Raw genomic sequence first — 20,025 nt, forward strand, 5'->3', positions numbered from 1 at the left:
AAAATGTTTTGTTTTGTTTTGTTTTCAGAGAAATAAGTGGTTCTGTACGCAATCAAAAGTTTCAGTGGGGAAAATTAATTGTTCTGAAATTGTTTTCCATCTGGGAAATCAAAATGAAAAAAATAACCTTTTTCATTAGTTTCACTTTTCTTTGTAAAGACTAATACAGCTATTTCATATGACATTATTTCAACATTCAGTTGCTTTGGGTTTTGTATCCTATAGTGTTAATCTGAGTGTTCAGTGCTCTGTTCTTTAAGAAACATTCTCCAGGAAGGAAGAATCCTTTGGAGGGGTCATACATACACATATTGAAAGAGGTAGCCTAGGAAAAGTAACACCTGAAATCAGTGCTACAGTTGTAATTCCATTAAGCACCACAATACAAAGGACAGATCAAGTATTATGATGTTTCTAAGGGCGGGGAGAAATCTTATTGCCTTTTATCCTAATGCACAAGGAACAGAAATATGGAAATTCTTGTAGGGTGGAATAATACAGATGTATTGTTTTATCACAAGCCACGTGCTAATTTGAAAAATACTGCTCTAGCTGATGGCTGATGCTGGGTTTGTGCTTTATAGAGCAATCTTATCATAAGTAAAAGGAAGACAAAAAAACCCATGAACTGGCCTTTTCCAGTTCAGATTTGAGGCCTGTTATGAACTTTAAGATCTACTTTATTCCATCTGACCATTGCTGGAAAGGAACTTCTTACTGTCTTTAAGCAATCAGGATATTCTTAAAATAAATGAGGTATTGTGTTTCCTAAATAAATTACTTTTTGCCCAAAAAGAGTGGAATAGAGTGTAATTCATGTACGTGATATTTTTGAGGAGCAAGAGAAAAAGAGACACCTCCACAAACTATTTTTTTGTTCCTGAAAAACATATTTTTTCTTTGTCTGCCCATACGGGAGACTTGATATCTTCTTTTTCATTTCAACGTCTTTCTGTACTTAGCACCTTGTTTGGAAAATCAGTGATGTTTGGATGCATTCTACTAAGTGCTGTTTCTGGGAGTTTGTTACTTCTACTACTTTTGCAAACATGTTTGGAGAGGACTTAATGGAGGTTTCTCCCTCATGAGAACTTGCTCACACTCACACCTTACGTGGATCTTGGAAAGAAACTTTGCTTCTTGGGAGAGGAGTAGTCTTCTGTCTACTCAGCCTGCATTACAGTCATGATATGACAGGAGTTGCAGGACACTGTTACCCTGAACTCTTGTCATGGCCATCACAATGAGGATAATAATATAGCTATCATTATGGGAGCTTTACACTGCATAGTTTATCTCTATAACAGTGCACTATGATGTGCCTAATTAGACTGTATCAGCTGCTCCACGTCTGCTACTAAAGGGAGACTTTCTTATTGTGGCTAGTCAACAGAGAGGCCTCAGCCCGTGATTTAGCAGTGAAATTAAATTTAAGCACAGTTTTCCATTTGATTATAAAGCTATGGGTGACTTTTAAGGATCCTTTTCAATCCATTACTTCTACTGGCTGTATATGCTGCCACAGTTTCTTCCTCTTCTCTGGTAGATGCAGATTAACTGAAAACTCATCCATTTAAAGTTAGAGGGGAATGAATCCAAATAATTCCCATTAGGGTATGCAAACTTTTGCTGTTGTTCAGTTCTCCTTCCTTGATTATCAACTTCTGCTTCTGAGTCTCAATTATTAAGACATAACAAATGTGATTGGCTTGAATAAATTGAAAAGATCAAGACCTTCAGAAAGGAATATAGGGTAAGAAATAGGGAAAAATAGGGCTTTTTTCCCCATGCCCAATTGAAACATTCATCCAGCTTGTAATTGCATTGTGAGAGGAGTATGGTGACTTCCACAAGACAATCTTCAAGAAAATATATATGCATGTTTATAGAAAAAAAAAAAATCTCCCTAGTCCTTTGTGCCTACTAATCTATTAAAAACATTGTAAAGAAGAAAAGAACAAGTTCATATTTCTTCAGTAATATTGCCTGAGGAAACAACTTGGATAAAACAGTGAACATTTTATGGACAAAAATACCACAGCGGTGACTGGAGCTGAAAAAATGTTATAGTTTACTGTTTACTCACCTGTTGCATACTTTTTTATATGCATGGGGAGAAGGTGGGTGGGTCAAGATAAGGTTATGGGACACATTTGTTTTTTTGGCAGTCTCTCTACCTGTGCTACTCTTGGAAGATGTCCACAGTTTGATGGACATTCTGCCTGAACCATGAAAGATATGATACCTCCATTTTAAGGAGCCGGCGAGGTTGCGGACATTCTGTAGCAACTTCAGAGAAAATGTCCTCTGCATAACAAGCACTTCTTTTGCTGCAGGAACTGGCAGGTTTTCAGTATAGTGCAGTAAGAAAGAATAATCTTATCACATCAGACACACACACAACTGGTGTAAGACATTACAACATTGACTAGATTTACCAGAAGGCAAGCATGGAGGTGGGGAGAGAAGGCAAAGTGGGGTTTTTGTTCTGCCCTACCATGACAGGGCTTTAGCCTTTGTAGTTGATAAGAAAACTCTTTTGAAGAATCAAAGACATGCTGCATTGGAGCACCTCTGAAGTTCTAATGACCTGTAAAGCAACATGGGTGTTGTGAATTGATTGCTTGGGCTTTTCTGTAGTTGTTTTTGTATGCATGGCTGGAAGCAATAAGCCCTTGCAGCAGCAAGTGCAGTGTGGTGGCTTTCTGGTGTGATGCAAACAGGGAGGTTACTTGTGGATGCAAGTCAGGCTAAGCAATACGTGTAGTCACCTGCAGTAGGAAGTCCCAAGTCCTTGTGTGCCCTTTACTTGAAGTACTTGATACAAAAGAAAGGCATGAGACATTCGGCATGATATGTCACTAAGGGGCTTGTTCCCAGTGCTGCTGCTGGAGTAAGAGTGGGACCTCATGCCCCACCTTGTCACCATGTGGGTTCTTTGAGATCCCTAATCCTGTACAGCCCTCTGCATGAAAATAAGTACTCACAGCCACGCTATTGCTCCCTTTTCATCGGGGCTCAAGAGGAAGCGATGGTTGCTTCATTTCTTGACTCTTTACTACTACATACTAAGGGGAGATTTTTATTATTTTTTTACTGGGAATGGGGTGATGACAGGAAAGTGGTTTGCTCTATGTCTCAATTTTAAACAGATCCCCTCTGAAGCACTGTGCTTACTGAGGTTTTGCCTTTTTTTTACAGGCTGTGCCTTCCTAACATACTGCGAAAGGGAGTCTGCTCTAAAGGCCCAGAGTGCACTGCACGAACAGAAGACACTGCCAGGGGTGAGTCCAGATTGATACCTTTTTTCTTTTTTTAAAAAATCTAAAATGGGTTACATATGGATTTCTTATCTTGGGTTTGGAAGCATAATGTCTCCAGTTGCTTGGATGATTCACTATTTGCATTGTGCTAATAAAATCAAGATACCACCAACCCACCCAAACGGTTTCCATGCATAAAATGAAAAGCTTTTTGCTCTTATTGGGAATCAGGAAAACAGTAATTAACTGGTTATATGCTGGTTTCTACCAGCCTTACTCAGCTGAGGAAAGGCTTTAGGATTCTGACCACTAAAATGAAATATTAGAAGCCCTCACCAGGTGCAACCTCTTACTATTTTCCTTCTCTGAAGCAAGGTGTGGCAGCAAGAAATCAAGAAACAGATCACATTATTGAGTTATCACAAAATGAAAACATATTCCTGATGACAAAGTGGTTTGACTCAGTTACTTTAGTATTCAAGCAGCTGTAGCAGATTGGAAAGGCGGTGAGACAAGGAGAAGAGAGAGGAGAGACGAACACAAGATAATGAGGAAAATTATTCACATGAGCAAGATCTAAGGTTCAGACAACACAAGCAGAACTAAAAATAGAATCAGCATTATATGGGGAAGACCTGCCTTGCTGGGATGGTTTTCCAGTTTAGCAGTAACCAGGAGGAGGGAGAGAGAGAGAGACTATTTAGATTCAGCCAGGTTACATGGATCGGAAACAGTCGAGTACAGCACTCCTGTGGCTAGAAAAGCGCTGGTTTCACCACAACAGAAAAGTCAGTGATCGAGTAATTAAAAGTGGGATCCTGAGGGCTCCAGGTTGCATCTAAACTGAGAGGAAATTGATACAAAAGTCTGCCTTTATTAGTTCGTGTTGAATGACTGAGCCCTGCATACCAATAACCTACCTTTCCACAAAACCTAAGACACATCACTTGCTCTATGTTTCTGAAGAAAGTGTTGATTCTGCTCTGCTTGTTTCCATCATCCTGGGTCTATTTACCTATTTCTATGCCACCTTGCCAGTATGGAGATGCCCACGCACTTGCTCATCTACATCTATCTTTGCTTTAAAGGCCATACCTTATGTAAATATATACATACTTCATTCCCTAAAAATATATTTCTGTCAGCTGACAACCCCCTCTGAATTATTTTTTTCTAGAAACCCGTTAGCCACAGATTGAAAGTAACTTGAGTCTTGGGGTTTAGCTTTTTCCTTTTTTTTCTTTTTTTTTTTTTTTTTTTTTTTTTTCCCCTAACAAGTGATGTTTTCTTTCTACTTCTCTCTCCTCTGAAGTATAGAACTGGATGCAGAAAAAAATGAAAATATTTTGAATAGAGATGTTTCAGGTAACATTTTACCTGAAATTTCCTGAAGAATATTTCTTCAAGCAAAAATGCTTGAAATCAAATATGTATTTATCAAAACTAGAGTTATGCTTGTGATGAATAGAGTATTGTGTATTTAAAAGATACTAATTGGAATTCTAATATTTTTCACTGAGGCTGTTTGCTCTCCTCACTAGGAGCCAGATCATTTACTCATATCTTCCCTATGAGGTTAAAATCTCATGCTGAAGCTGTGTGATGGGAATATCTTCAAGACACTGGGTCAGTGAGACTAAGGGCTCAGAGTTGGGGAGTGATGATTTAGGTTTTCTTTTTTTTTACTTTTTCATACGTCCACAGTTCTGAATCTCAGTCTGAATTTTAAAGCTTTCAAATCACAAAACTCTTAAAGAGAAAACTCGTGACTTGAACAGTGGCAAAATTCAACCAGCTTTTTCACTAGGATCAAGACTTCCTTCAGAGGTTATACTGACTGATTATAGGCTACAGGCAAAATATTCTTCTTTGCTTTATGTCGGTTCTATCACATATAGACCATACTGAACATGCTGACTTCAGAAGGCTTATTTTTTGTTTTGTTTTGCACTTTGAGGTGACACATCAGGATCTGATTGAATTGGGAATGATGAATCCTCTGCCTAAAACCTCAACCAGGTTTTTGGGAGTTCTGAGCACTGACTTCTTCCATCTCTTTCATTTCCAGTTCTGTTTGTCTCAGGATAAAGGTTTACTTTCCACCAGCAAACCCTCTGCATACAGCTTTCTGCCAAGTTTCTGAACTCATCTTCTGAATGATGTCACTGTAGTTTATTTAAGGAAACCAGCCTTGTCTCTTGATAAACTATCATGCCTGGATACAGTTTTATGGTTCCTATGTGAGCAGCAGAGAATTATTTATGATTTACCTGACTGTTTTTGATAACATGCACCAACAATATCAAGCATAGTTCATCACCATAAAATAAAAAGCACTCGGAAGGTCAGGGGTCTAAGTCCTCATTCACATGAGTTCACAAATGATACATATATAACACCTTCTCTTGACCCTTTACTGTCTGTGACACAAACAGCAATACTGAGGAGGTATCAAAGACAATTAACAAACCTGGTATAGGAAAAAAGAAAACAGTACTGTTTGAGTAAGCCATTGAATCACAACACTTCTTTACCATCCCCCAGTAAACTGTGTATTTGCCTGCTCTTGCAATATTGCTGTTTGCGTTCTTTGTACTATAAAGCACAGAATTGAGTCATTTTTAATAGTATGCACATGAATGCTAATGTATGGAAATGGTGAGGCATGAGGAGTTTCTGTCCAGATTCAGGCGCCTTGCCTCTTAGCTATGTATCACTTTGTTTTTAGTGGAGTGGCTACATGCACATATTTTACAGTAATTACTTTCTGGATGTGCTTTGTAAGATGACAGAAATATGTTTCACATATTTCTATGTTATATGTGGGACATAAACTCATCTTGTGGAATAATCAAAGGACTTCCAAGCAGGTATGTGTTGATTAATAAAGTCTTTACGGCACTTTGGTTTTGGGCGGGCAGGAATCATGACAGATATTTTGAACCAACTAGAATGGAATGTAAAACATAAAATTATTAGTTGAATACTCTTCATCTAAATGCATTAGTCTGTTTTGGACGGTTGGAAATTTTCTTGCCTAAAACTGAAGGTTAACGTAAAAGGGTGTGTATGTATGTGTAAAGAGCACTTCGGGAGTGCTGGACAATTCAAATTCTAGCGTTTACTTGTGATTGTTTATTTTACATATAATAGAGTAGCTGGATGATGAAGTATATTAGTTCTTTAATAATTTATAGAAATGCTTTGATGTTGCAGTAATTACATTAAAGGTCACATATCAAAGGTAATTTGGTTGAGCAGCTGTGATGGTTTCTCAGAAGCAATCAATATTGCTGTCCGTGGTGCTGATTTCACCAAGGGGACTGCCAGATTAAAGGAGGCTTATTACTAGCCAGACAGACACGGGGGAAATCAAGAACAGATTGGAGAGATGCACTATTCTCTTTCCCCACCTATAATTAACACTGTTCACCATAATCTGTGCTAATCCTTCGTAGTGGGAAACTACTCTTTTTTTTTTCTTTTTTTCTTTTTTTTTTTTTCCACCTCTAACTTCATAAAAACCAAATCAGGCAAGGAAGAGTAATTTGGGGGAGCAAGAGAGAGAAAGTAGAAAAAGTAAAAGTTGTTTCACTCTTGGGATTTCTGCTGCTGATATATCTTTTGATGATAAAATCCAATATCAAAAACACAGCCCATGGTCTTGGGGAAAGCACGGGGAGCAGGGGAAAGTGATCTACACAATGACAGTGCAGGGGATGTGAGAATGATCTGCCTGCAGATTTGGTATAATGTTATCTGTTTGCCCCAGAAAGCTCCACAGGAAATGAAATCAAGGAAATAAAATTATGTTTTAAGTGTAGTCATTTTGATTACAAATTATAGTGAAGCCAACTTTTTCTCCCCTTTCTTTTTTCTTTCTGAAGCGAATGGCAGAGGATAATGCTGAGAAATGTAATTACGCTATCATGATCTACTTTTATTTATAGCACAAATAAACTGAGCTCATGTATGATAAGCACAGCGGCATTTTTTTCTTCTAGTTCTTTGCGGCTCTCTCAGGCAATGGGAGCGAATAGTGCCTTGGTTGGAAGCACTGCCTCTTTGCATAATGTTAAAACCTCCCTGTAAGACTTGCAAAGAATAACTATGAAATTAAGTAGCTAGGAAACTGTTAACCTCAGCAATCTGTGGGTCTTATTCAGGCTGGGAAATAGACTGGGTTTTCTTACTGTATCTATTCCTCCTGAAAGGGAGAGTGGTACTACTGGCCAGCAAAATTTTTCAGTCCATAACATAATTAGTTTTCTTCTTAACTGTTGTGATATCCTTTGTCTCTTCTGCCATCCAGAAAAAAGTGTATTCTGCTTTATTCGTCATATGCAAAAATATGTATCTTTAACATTGTAAGACAGGTGAGCTCATAAAACTCATATTAAACCCAGTTTTAAACAAACAAACAAACAACAACAAAACCCCACCTCTCTAATGAAACTAAAGTTGTGCTTAGTTTAAAAAAAAAGTATATAAAAAAAAGGTCAATGCTACTGGTCTTATCCAGCTGAAATTCTTATGTATATGTGAGGAAAGACAACTGAGCATGGGGAGGTGGGAGGGGACAGGGTGTCTTGTAAAATCTAGCCCTTCTGGAATCCTTGTCTTAAAGCTTAAGTGAGTCATAAGTGTCATGTGGACTTCAGAAGTCCTGTGCATATAGCATGAATTTCACCATTCAAGCAGACATTGCTGTAATTTTACAATCTCCTTGTCTTTTTTTTAATGTTTCAAAGATTTTTCCAAAAGCCTTTTAGAAAATCATTAAAGCACATATCACCCTGCACACTTTTCTATGCCAAAAATGGTATTATATTCCCACACCTTCCCATTTCAAAAGTTTTCTCTACCAATGTAAATTGCAATTTGGTCAGCAGTGGCAGGCTGGATGGGTTCCATTGATTAAAGTAGCCTGCTGAACACACAGTCTGCTCACCATGCCCTTTAGATTTTGAAAGAAAACACATTTAATTGTTCCCTTGGGAGAAACATGTCTGTTTTCTGAAGTTAAAAATGAAGATGAAAAGGAATAAAAACAGATTTGAGGTAAAAGACTTGCAAAAACCAGTCCTGTAGAAATCCTCCAGTGCTTTAAATTTTTTGGGTGTCAATGTCATGGTTAAAAAGATTTTTTTTTTATTATTTTTTTTTTACCCCTTGTTTCCTCCTTCTGACTGACCAGCCAGTAAAATGACTTGGATCTTGCTTTGGAGAAAGGAGGGGACAAAAGAGGGAGAGGAAACCATATGCATTTTCCATTTGCTAAAAAACCCTGTAGTTTGAGAGTGCCGTTCTGTTCACCAGATGAGATGAAACACCTGGGTCCTATCTGCTTGGTAAACATTAAAGTTCCATTTCACTAGTTAAAGATTGGCTTCTCTATCCCTATACAGCAGCCTCTAGAATACAAAGTAAACTCTCTCTCTCTGCCACCCAGTCCAAAGAGCTTTGGAGGAAAAGGGTATAGTGTGAGCATTCTGACAGAACCAGTGTGTTGGACGCATGCTGTTATCTCAGCTGAGGCTGGTGTATTCATCACATTTGTGGTGGCTAACCAAGCTTAGCTTGATATGCAAAATGGGAACAAGGCTTCTCGGTTGTGTTTGCAATTAGGTTGCAATTGAAAACGGTGTGCAGAAAACAAATTATAAAGGCAGTGTTTTCTTGTCTTTCTAATTTGACACCTTTGGGCTCTCCAGGGCTGATTTCCAAGTTATTCAACAAAAGCTTTTGCTGGACCTTCATTTGCTTTATGTGTTATTCAATGACAGCTTTTCTCTCTGACGTGTCTGCCATAGGAGGATCAATCTAATTTTATGTACAACTGTAAAGATGAATGATAAGTAGAAAGGATTCAGGCAAGTACAAGCTGAATAAATTATAAAGGGCAAATGATGACAGGACTGGGGGTCCCAAGAGAGAGTGATATGATAACAGAAACTAAAGACGAATTTATGATGGATGTAGTTAGCATGTACTGAGGCTGTTAATTCTTCAGGGTAGTTTTACAGCTTCTTGTGATTGGAGCAATCAAAGTATTTCATTTTAAAGAGATGCTGTATATTTTCACTTATCTGTTCTGCATATTTGTATGTATGGCTTCATTTATATGCATAGCAGTAAACTCCCATAGGCTAGTCAAGCTTACCTCCCATCAAAGGGTCCCTATTCTCCAAACCATAATGCCACTGTTTATGCATAAATAAATAGATAATGTGTAACGATTTGAGGGCAAACCTGTATCTCAGCAAAAAGAGAAAGTTTCCATTTTCATAGAACACAGCAATCGAATCTTTTCAGATCCTGCAAGTAACTGTGCACCTTCAGCTACCTTCAAAGCCAAGCCTAGGGATTGAGTTATCTCAGAGATCCCTGATGAAAAATTATATATAACAAGTTTCAGGTAGGTCAAATTTTGGGCTTAAGCTACTTTAAGAGCAGCTGATGCAGCATCATAAAGTTAGAAGCAAATCTGATCGCAGAGCAGTTCTTGATTGCATTTCATTCATACTCTTATTTCTATCTCTTGTTCCTTATTATAAGGATATTTGCATGAAAATGATCTTTTTTCCTTCCTCTGAAGGGTTGTCTCTTGTCTGTGAGTAATGCTTACTCTGGCCTACATTTGTGAATGCCATGGGTTTGATTCTGACTTCATTTACACAAGTGTAAATCAGCAGTGATCTGATTGAGGTCAAGGGATTTATATGGCGTAGGAAAGCGCAGACTCAGCTATATTTGTCACTGCTGAAATGATGTCATCTTGAACAGTACCATAGCTCTAAATGAGGAAGCATATTTCTACCAAGAATCTTTGCTTCTGAATATCTGATCTCAAAAAATGCTGAGCATCCCTGACACCTGCTGGGCCACTTAGTAGCTCCCATGGGCTTTTTACTAGAGAGAGGTCCCAGCTCCAAACTATAGGCATTAAAGATGGTTGGTTTCTTGGTGTTTCAACAGTGTTTGACATTAGATACTAATGAACCTTAAACACTGGAGTTTCCAGTTGCATCACCCTACTGATTCAAGTGATGATGGGATATGCTAAGGAATAACTTGCAAGCAGTAATTCTATGCTTCTCTTCCTGTGTTCTCAGTCACAGAGAGACAGATAAAGAAATGAAGAGGCACCCTTTAGCAGTTAGTTTACTTTTCATCTGTTCGGTCATATGGGCGATACTATGTGGCATTACCTTGTCCAGAGGTCATTGTTCGTAGGCTAACCTTTCCATAAACAACCACTTCCCATATTTGTGCTACATAGTAATGGAGAAGCATGTGCTGACAGTGATCTGTAATGCAAGGCCAATGTAAGCTTTCAATAAAGCACTTAGATGAAGATGCTGTATAATTATATCATTTGGACTTCCACCTGTGGCAGTATGCCCACCTATACCAGTTTACTGCTTACCAAGTTTACCAGTGGTAGCTGTACTACTCATAGCTTACACTGGTGTAAGCTGTCTGCCCTATATTTCTTCATCCCATGTATACATGTCTTTAAATCTTTCAGATACTCAGCGAGACAAAAGTAATTTTTATTGTTTTTTAAAGTACAAAAGTTGAAGACCATACACAAGAGTATGTATGTCCACCACCAAAATTATTATAATTTAAATCCATAGAGGTGTGTCTTGGTCTAGTTTAATTTAAATAACATGTATAATAGCAATGAAAACACAAACACCAGACTAGAATGTTGTGGAGAAACAGACATTCCATGACTGTAATTCCTGGGGGGTGATTATACAATAAGGACTTGAAACTTGCCTGAAACATTATTTCTGTTAGTGCTACTTATGCTATGTAGGTTAGAAACATCTACGCAGGTTGATAACGGACTCATTTGCAACGTAGACAGACTACAAGCCTTACCATGTGAAATCCAACCACTGGCTGCAGATCTTTTAAAAGTATCCTCTACTCAATAGTCTAAGAGCATGATTTGTGCATTAAGCTTAAAGCTGTGTTTAAAGTTAAGAACACCTTTTAAATAACTAGCTGAGCTGCAATGCTTTTGGGAGTGGCAAAAACTGTCCCACCTCTCCACTTACAGATAACTTTTGAAAGGACTTGACACGATGTAACCCATTTAGCTTCTGTGCTTCACTTCTGCTGCAATCTTACTTTGGCAGAGAGAAAGTGGTGGAGAATGACTGACCATGAGATTGCACTATCAGTTCAGGCAAGTAGATATCTGAAGTGACTTTGCTCTGTCGAGTAGCTGCAGTGAGAGACTTACAGTGGCACTGCATGTACGAGTTGCTGCACTTGGCAGGTTCCCAGCAATGTCAAATCTCTCTGATTAGTTTCTGTAAGTACAAGGACAAAATTAAGCCTAACCTGTTTTTCAAAGAAGAAATGTGCATTTCCCATTCTTTCTTTTTAATGGGAACTTCTTATATCTTGTTTCCCATACTGTTTCTCTCCTCCCCTTCCCACCATGTCACCCCTTAAAAACAAAAAACAAACAAACAAAAAAAAACCCAAAAAAACCAAAACCAAACACAAACCCAACATATTTTTAAAATAAAATTTCTTTTAAAAACATGTTTTTTGAGTTCTGGACTATATTTTGACGTCGATGCATACATTTTCAGCACCAAATGAATCCTATAGTGCTAGAAGGAAGTTGTTCTCTTTCTTTACCCTTAGGTATGTTAAACCACAAACCTCAAAGCCTCCGCTACTTTCTAGTGCATATTTTATTTGTTACATTGAAAAAAAAAAAGACTTTTTTGATCTCTGGCTTTGAAGGCAGGTTTTGGCAGAGCAAGTCATGTCCAGCTACACCTAATCCATCCCAAGCTCCAGTTGCTCCTTCAAACAGATGGAGTGAATTTACTTTTCTCTTGTTCTGTGAATGGCTCAGTCATTTCTATGCTACTATAGTGATTTTGCGTGGTAAATACGTAACTTATAATACATGCTGGCATGAGTTCCTGATTTCATTTATAGCTTTGATCAATGGAATAGTATTTTGTTTCCTGCGTGGTAAAACTGGAATCAGGTTTTCTGGGTCTTTGTATTTATGGTTGACTCACTGTCAAGATTTTACTTGGTAAACATCAGAGACATTGCTTCTGTCTTCTGCGTTACTTTGCAGTGTCCTTTCTCAATAAAGTCACACTCGTACTTCATGTCTGGCTGAACAGTGTTTTCTCCTTCTTTTCTCCTCTGTCCCATTTCACTCTGCATGTCTGTCCTTGCCATCTCTTATCTCCTTTGTAGATTTTCTGCGAACATTACCCTGTGTTCACGTAATGCCTGCCTGGTGAAATGATTTGAGATTACAGCTGCTGAGGAGGAACACTGTTCTTCCCAACTACTTCTGCCTGGGAGACTGCATATTTTTTTCCAGAAAAAGGGAGAGACTTAGGTTGCTGATCCTTTTCACATTTTGTGATGCTACATGTGTATAGATAGGAGAGTTGGCTTGTTGTAAATCTCATGTTTCTTGAAATTATGAGGCTTAGTGTATGTGAGCTTTTCAGCGTATGTGAGCGTTTCTGTGTATGTTCATGTTGCCCAAGAGAAACAAGGCATCCAGGAGAGGGTTGTTCATGCGGTGTTCTCTTGCCTGTTCTTCCTTAGAGCAACTGAGGGGTGACTAGGGATTGATTTCTGTGCACGCGCTTATTCTGCACAAGGGAAGGGAGGTGGGGTGTATGTGGGGATGAGAGCCTTGCAGGCTACTTGTTTTGATGGTAGCAGCCTTCTGCTCCCAGCTTGTTATTTTTTCTACCACTGTACCTTCACACTGCTTGATACGACACACGTTTTCACCAGGGAGGGGAGAGGCTATAACACTCCTGGGGAAGCTGGGCACAACATGTCACTAGCATCCAACAAGCAGACTGCTGCTGACTGGGATCCTGAGAAAATGTGTATGTTTGTGGGCTCTGCATGTTTTTGGGAAACTATAGTACAGGCTCGACAAATGTGGGTACACTACAAAGAGTAAAATACAGATGTGACACCCTTCAAAGATGGTGTCCCATGTCCCAGTGGAGGTTCCAAATTTATCAATATTGCTATCCGTTTCGCTTTTATTTTTATTCTATTAAGCCTTAAACCTTTTCCATCAGCACTCTGAACTCAAGCTGCCATAGCACAGTGGTAATGCCTCTAAAGTGAGCCTGTCCAAACTAATTTCATTGTCCTTGTTGAGTGAAGTGCAACAATTAAGCAGACAGCACAAATGAGTCCAGATAAATTGGGTATTTACAATTATTTCAGTTTGGATAATCTAATGTGATGTTCACTGTGCAGCTAAGAAATATGCTTCCTAGTGAGGGGAGGGGGATCTCATTCTGTATTCTTGTCTGCTGGGTGTAAATTCAGAGTAACTCCATGGACTCTTGCAGAGTTTAAGCTTCTTTACACCAGTGCAGCTCAAATGGGAATCTTATCCTCTTTCTTTGGATGCCCTGCAAAGCTGCCTCCCTTCAGCTGTGCTTGCACTTTAGAGATACAGCCAGGGGAGCTGGAAGGTCATTTCTTTTTTTTTTTCTGGGCCAGGGTTGTGTTGTTGAACTTGTTCACTTTGGGGAATCCAGCTTTCTTTGAGCGCCTCTTTGCTCTCCAGTACTGAAACTCTGACTGACAACTCGAGTTACTCTCCAGATCTGGCATTGCTGCTGACTTTCTGGATAGCATTGCAATCAGATCCTCTCATTACCAATGCCTCTCTTTGTTGGTATTAGCACCTTGGGCCTGTATTCTGGCTTTCCACCAACTCCAGCTGAAAACTCATAGCAATCCCAGTTGAAAGGCAGGGGATTTATACCAGCAGATTGACGCTTAAAGGCAGATCACTGCTACTTTCTGCTTCGTTTCTTTTCAGGATACATTGCTTCTCCTTCCCTCCTCCTGGTGTTGTCCTCCCAGACCCCCCACCCTCCCCATCCTCCCCCAAGAAACACACTGTGTTGCTGGGCAATCTTCACCAATTTAGTCACATTTGGTCCCAGTGTTCTTCCTGCAGACCCGGGAGTGTTCAGTGCTTAGGCCTTGGTTATTAGTTTACACAATAAATGAAGGCCATTAGAAGAGGATAATCAGGGCTCGGAGAAGGCCACCTCACTCGTTATCTGAGGAGGTTATGTTAAGCCTCTCTAGTTATTAATCATATTTTCCCATGCAGATAGCTGAAGATTAGGAGTCACATTTATCCTCTTTGCTCCTCATTCTTTCGCACTGATGTGCAAACGCTCTTTATAATCGTTGTTATTATGGTTATTCATAGCCCATCCAGTCAGGCAGGACTGCTCCTGAGGTGTTACTTGAAGTCTTGCACCTATCTGTGGTGTCTTGATGATACAGATCAGAGCCACTGGAGGTCTCTGCATTTATGTCTCGGAAAAAATCCTTGAGAGTCCTAGAAAGTCTCTGCTCACTCTTATTGAATTCCACTGTCTTGTCCAGAGTCCAGAAGAGTTCTTTATTATAAGAGCCAAATTTAACAGCAGCCCTCTTGATTTCACTTGCTTTGCCTTTTAGTACCAGTTCTAACCTTGAACTTAACTAAGATGATATGCTACCCTATGGCTTTTTGAAATCTAGCCTAATGCCCTTTTAATCAAAGTGAATGACCTTTTTTTCCTTACTTCATTTTTAAAGCACTTAAATCAACTGGGATAAAATCAGATCTGTATCAGGTGAACTCAATAGTGTTCAAAAAAAAATAATTTTTATAAAGGGAAGCATTTATTCCATCAGAGAAAATTGTCTTTTTATTTTTTTTTTTCCCCTAGAAATAGTTCTGTTTCCTATCATTCTCTATCTGGTAGCCTGTGCACACACACACAAAATAACTTCCCAGAAAACCTTCATCGAAACCCAGGTATTTGGGGAAGACAGTTGGAGTCTTTTCTCCCAAGAAAGACTTTAGTCATGGAGCATTTGCTTCAACAAAATTACAATTAAAGCAACAGTTAGCAACTAACTTCATTCAGCATATAGGGACTGCACAACCGTTCAGTTGCAGATCACATCAATGTACAACTACCTTTGTCTGCTTGCACACCCATTCCTTTTCTTTGTGTCCACTATTAGCTTTATAGAAAGAGTGCTCCAATTTTCTTCTTGTTCCACTTAATGGAAACTGCTTTTCTTTAAGGGGGTTTAGCTTCTGAAGCAGGGGCTAGGTCAGTGATATACGGAAATCCTAAGCCAGTAAGTCTGTAGTATCTCTCTTGCAAACTTAAAACCACCAGTTCACCCAGTTGCTAAAACCTTTATTCACTCTTTTGAACCTGGAGTGTGAGTTACCATACATGTCAGTTTGTCCATCCTAAAATTACCTTTCATCCATTGAGGAAAGGCACATTTCCAGAATGAGCAGTTCATATCATTTCTCCTTTGACTGAAGCAAATAAGACTGCTGACCCTGATTTCTCCTTAAGAAGTCTAAGTGCAAGTGGGTCTTTTTCCTTCGCACTTGCAATGATAACACTAATATGCAATGCTTATGCTTCCCAAATGCTGTACTTAGATACTGATTCTGCATATCTAGAGGAAATCAACATTGCTGTCTTGACGCGGAGGTCTATTAGTCTCTGTCATCTTATGATCTAACTCCTCCTTTTCTCTTTTCTTTCTTTTTTTCCTGTTTTGTCCCATCCTAGGCAGTGTGCTTGAAAATGCGTAAGACTTTGCTAGGGCCTTACGTCTGATTTTTTTTTTTTCTTTTTAATGAAAGTATTTTCTCTAGAAAATGTCAATTCAAGACCTTTCCATTTGAGGGATCATGGTGTTTTTTGTCGTGCATTTATTTGAGACTGAGTTGTTGGATCTGTTAGAAAATTCTTGTTCAAATGAAAGGGCCAGAAAAGCAGAAATCAACCCAAACAGGCAGGCATGACATTTGCTTGACATATGGAGCTTCCCTGATACAAATCCCTGCCTTACTTAATTCAAACTAAGAAGCGAACAGATGCTGGCTTTCCTACTCACCTGATTCTTGGCTGTTTGAACACAACGTTTGCACACGTGCTTCCTTTATTTCCTCCTCCCCTCTATTTTTATGGAACTTACAAAGTAATTTACCTGAAATACTAAGGATTTTTTTTTTTTTTGCATGGATGAAGTTTTTTGTATTGATCATTGAGGCACGATAGCAGACCTCGTTGATTTTAAGTAGAATATATAGGGTCTTCACATGCTGTAATGAGAGGGGATGAGGCGTACAAACTGTGAATTTACTGTAGCTGACCTCAGATTTCATTAAAACGTTGGCAGCTCCTCAGTTGTCTATCTCAAAACTACTCTCCTTTGTCTTCTTTCCGGTGGGAAAGTGAGGCTGTGAGAAAATGTAGAGAGAAAATACCTATGATAAAGTATAGTTTTCAGGACTGAAACAGAATCAGGTTTTAAGAAAACTAGATTCAGTACTTACCTATGTGACAGAAGTCAATGAACCCACCTCTGCCTTGATATCCTACCTACAAAATGGGGCTAATTAACCTCCCCCAACTGTTACCTCTTTGATTAGTAGACATTTAGAGTTCTCCAGAGTAGGATTTTTCCTTTCATGTGCATCTGTGTTTGTGTACAGTGCTTAGCATTGACAGCTCCTGCTTTTGACTACAGCGTCCTAGACATTCCTGTGATGCTGACAAAGGATGATAACTGTTGGGAGGGAAAAGCTTTCTTCCAATATAAGGTGATGGCTCAGGATGATTCTTGCCTTTCAGAAAGGGACTGTCTCTTTCCTCTTTCTTATGATTGACCTGAAAATAAATAAGGGAAGACTGACATTCTTACTATTGCTTTTTTTTTTCTTTTTTTTTTTTTTTTTTAAAAGGAGAATTTCTCTTAGACTCATGCTGTACTTGTCTATACTGTATTTGACATTTGTAATAAAATTTGGGTCAGATATACTTTTCAATAAAAAGAGGCATCCTACAAACAGCCCCATGCTCGTATTAGGGTCATGTCAAGAATAATAGAGACTATTGTCACTGCACTGAACCTCTGCATTGTATTAAGTATTCCTCACTTCTCTCTTCTCTGCTTCTCTCCAGACATAATACAAGATGCCTATCATGTTCCACCACATCTCACCAAAGGGCACAGAAAGGGAATCTGGTTAGCAGGAAGCAAGGCTCGTCAAAGTTACTGTAGCATTGATGAGCACAGGAAAAATGTGGAGCATTCACACTGTCTTGCTTTATTGTATGTGTCCTTTCCCCTTATCTGGGTGAGAACTGAAGCAGGAAAGAGGCACTTTTGTCAAGGGGAATTTTTTTCATGTTATTATTTCATGGGGAGGTTGCACGTTGGTTTTTTTGTGAATGAACAGTGTCTTGGAGAGATGAGGGAATGGCACATTGGCATATGAATGAGATGGTCATAGGTAACTTCCTTTCAGTGTTGTCTGCTCACAGATGCACAAACTTTAGGCACCTGCCCGTATGCAGAATAGGTCCTATCTGTATTGTCTCAGCACTGAGATTCCCTGCCATAGCTGTACGCTGTCCACTCACACCACAACATTTCACAGGCTATCACAGACCTGCACCCACTTCTGACTTGTTCACATGTAGGGTCGTCTCTTGGCCTTGACTGCCTTGTACATCTTGCCCTACCCGTTCTGTATCAGTGCTCACAGCAGTGTGGTGGCCCAGGAGTCCTGATCTGCCTACCCTTTTGTATATCAGCATCTGTTTCTAGCCCTCAAGAATACTTTCAGCACTGAGCCTCAGTCAACTCTCATTCACTTCTGGTGAGACAACTGGAAACAAGGAGAGACCACTGAATTTCATTTCACTCATGCTTCACAAAAGGCCCTGAAGTCAAGTCATGTAGGTGAAGAAATTATTTGTTTCAAATTGCATGCCCAGAGCTGCTCTGAGATGCTTTCACTGAATCGTTTCTGTTTCTGAATGGTATTTTTTTGGGTAGATAGTGAAACCTAGTTCCCTCCAGAGGTGTGATAACCTGCTCTGCTCTGCGTTTTCCTTCCCTTTCCTTCTCTCCTCTCCCTTTTTTTTCCAAAGCTTAGTGACATCCTTTGCTATATTTGAGGTGCTAGCATAGATCAAAGTCCTCCCAGGATCAAACAACGTGCTGCATGCAATCCTTACGGTTACAAACAAGGTCTTTCACTGACAGAAACACATTTCTGTGCTGCATTTTCAGCAGCCTATCAGACTTGATTCAAGGGTAGCTTTTGATTTCACAAGGAAAGTCTCTTCTGCCCTTCCCCCGCTATTCTTCAGAAGGAGGTGGAGGGAAATAAAGGCTCAGTTTGTCTGAAAGAAAAGGCAGAACATCTTTCTTAAAACTTTGGAGAAATATTTAATATACCCATGCTGTACATTTTGTTTGTTGTATTAAGTAAAAGATAGAGAACTTTAATGGACTAAATGTATCTCAGGTAAAAAGCAAGAAAGAGAGGACTGAGAAACTTGCCTGAGTGTTTGTCACGCCATTCTGATGGTATTTTTTAATATCTTTTGGTCCTCCCTTCCCTATAAGATTCTTGCTGTTCAAATGGCTCTTCAATATAACCTTTATTTTTTGAAGCAATAGGTGGGTCCAGAATATGTTTTGAAAGTTGGACAAATGGTTTTCAATGCAGGATATTAATTAGTATAGGCAACTATTTCCTATGAGTCTTTTCTTCGTATAGCTACAAGCAAACCTTCAAAGGAAATGCACTAAAAATATAAGTATTAATGTACAGTTTTCTGACTAGCTCTCATCTTTTGTATTCTATCTCTCGGGGCTTCTGAAAAGCTTTCTCAAAATTTAAATGACATAGGCACTGAAAATTGAATGCAAATAATAATTTTGCAAATCCCATTAGTAGAGGTTCACATTAGTTTCCAGTACTCTGAAAACACTATTTGCTGCACAACTTGGGTTTTGTTTGTGTTTTATGTCTCAGAAAATTTGATAAAAAAAAAATTAAATTCTTTTCACAAGACAATTCTATTTGGACCTTGGGAAAAAAACCCAAAACAACAACAGCATTTTTTTCTTTGCCACTACCTATACAGTCAGGAAAATGCAAAAGTAAGGAGTCTAAACAATAAGTAATACACCTGTCCACATGAACGCAAGAAAAACCCATATTTTTTCTAGGGAAAATAATTTCTGGTTAATATTTCTGAACAAATAACCCTCATACCCCATAATTTTAATTCTATTATTAAAAAACAATCAATAAACAGCTCTTTTTAATAGTTCGGGGATGTTAGTTTCCTCATGGTGTTACTGGGTTTGGTACCGTTCTGGTTCATCCTGATACATGGTGAAGAAAAGAAGCACTTACTCATAAGTGGCATACAGATGAAACATATTGCTTTCAAGAAGAAAATTAGAAATTGTCCCTTGATGCCCACTTCATCAGGGTCTGTTTATTTGCCTGAAGAGTTTAGTTTCATTCCTAGTTAGCATTTCTTCTCTAATTTTAAGCATCCACTCTTCTTAGGGTACAAGTAGTTGGCACACAGGTCCTCAGAAGATAGGAAAAAATGCAGATGATATACTCTGAAAAAGTGTTTGTTAGGAAGTAGGAGACATGAACCCATTTCAGTCTGTGAATACTCGTTATGAGATCACACACTTCCTGGCTTGCCTCAATGGCCTCTCTTCTAGAGTGTATGCAGGGTAAATAACTGTTAATTTTCCTGCTACATAAAGTGTATTTTCTATCTTGTCTGAAGTGAGGAGGTGCTAGTCCTCTGAAGAGTTGTTTTGTTTGCTGGTTTGGATGAAACATTCCGGAGACAAA

General features: G+C 38.9%; 1 protein-coding gene across 24 annotated transcripts in view; it reads left to right on the plus strand.

The window, feature by feature from the left end:
• CELF4 (CUGBP Elav-like family member 4) overlaps positions 1 to 20,025 on the plus strand; it is a 713,233-nt gene that overhangs the window by 89,356 nt on the left and 603,852 nt on the right. For all 24 annotated transcript variants that reach the window (XR_012584950.1, XR_012584952.1, XR_012584953.1 and 21 more), the window contains exon 2: positions 3,202 to 3,284. Coding sequence is in view for 17 of the 24 variants with exons in the window: in XM_074570524.1 (XP_074426625.1) it covers positions 3,202 to 3,284 (83 nt within the window). In the remaining 7 variants the exon portion in view is untranslated. The remainder of the gene's footprint in view (positions 1 to 3,201; positions 3,285 to 20,025) is intronic.

The sequence above is a fragment of the Larus michahellis genome, chromosome Z (assembly GCF_964199755.1).
Source record: "Larus michahellis chromosome Z, bLarMic1.1, whole genome shotgun sequence".
Taxonomy (NCBI): domain Eukaryota; kingdom Metazoa; phylum Chordata; class Aves; order Charadriiformes; family Laridae; genus Larus; species Larus michahellis.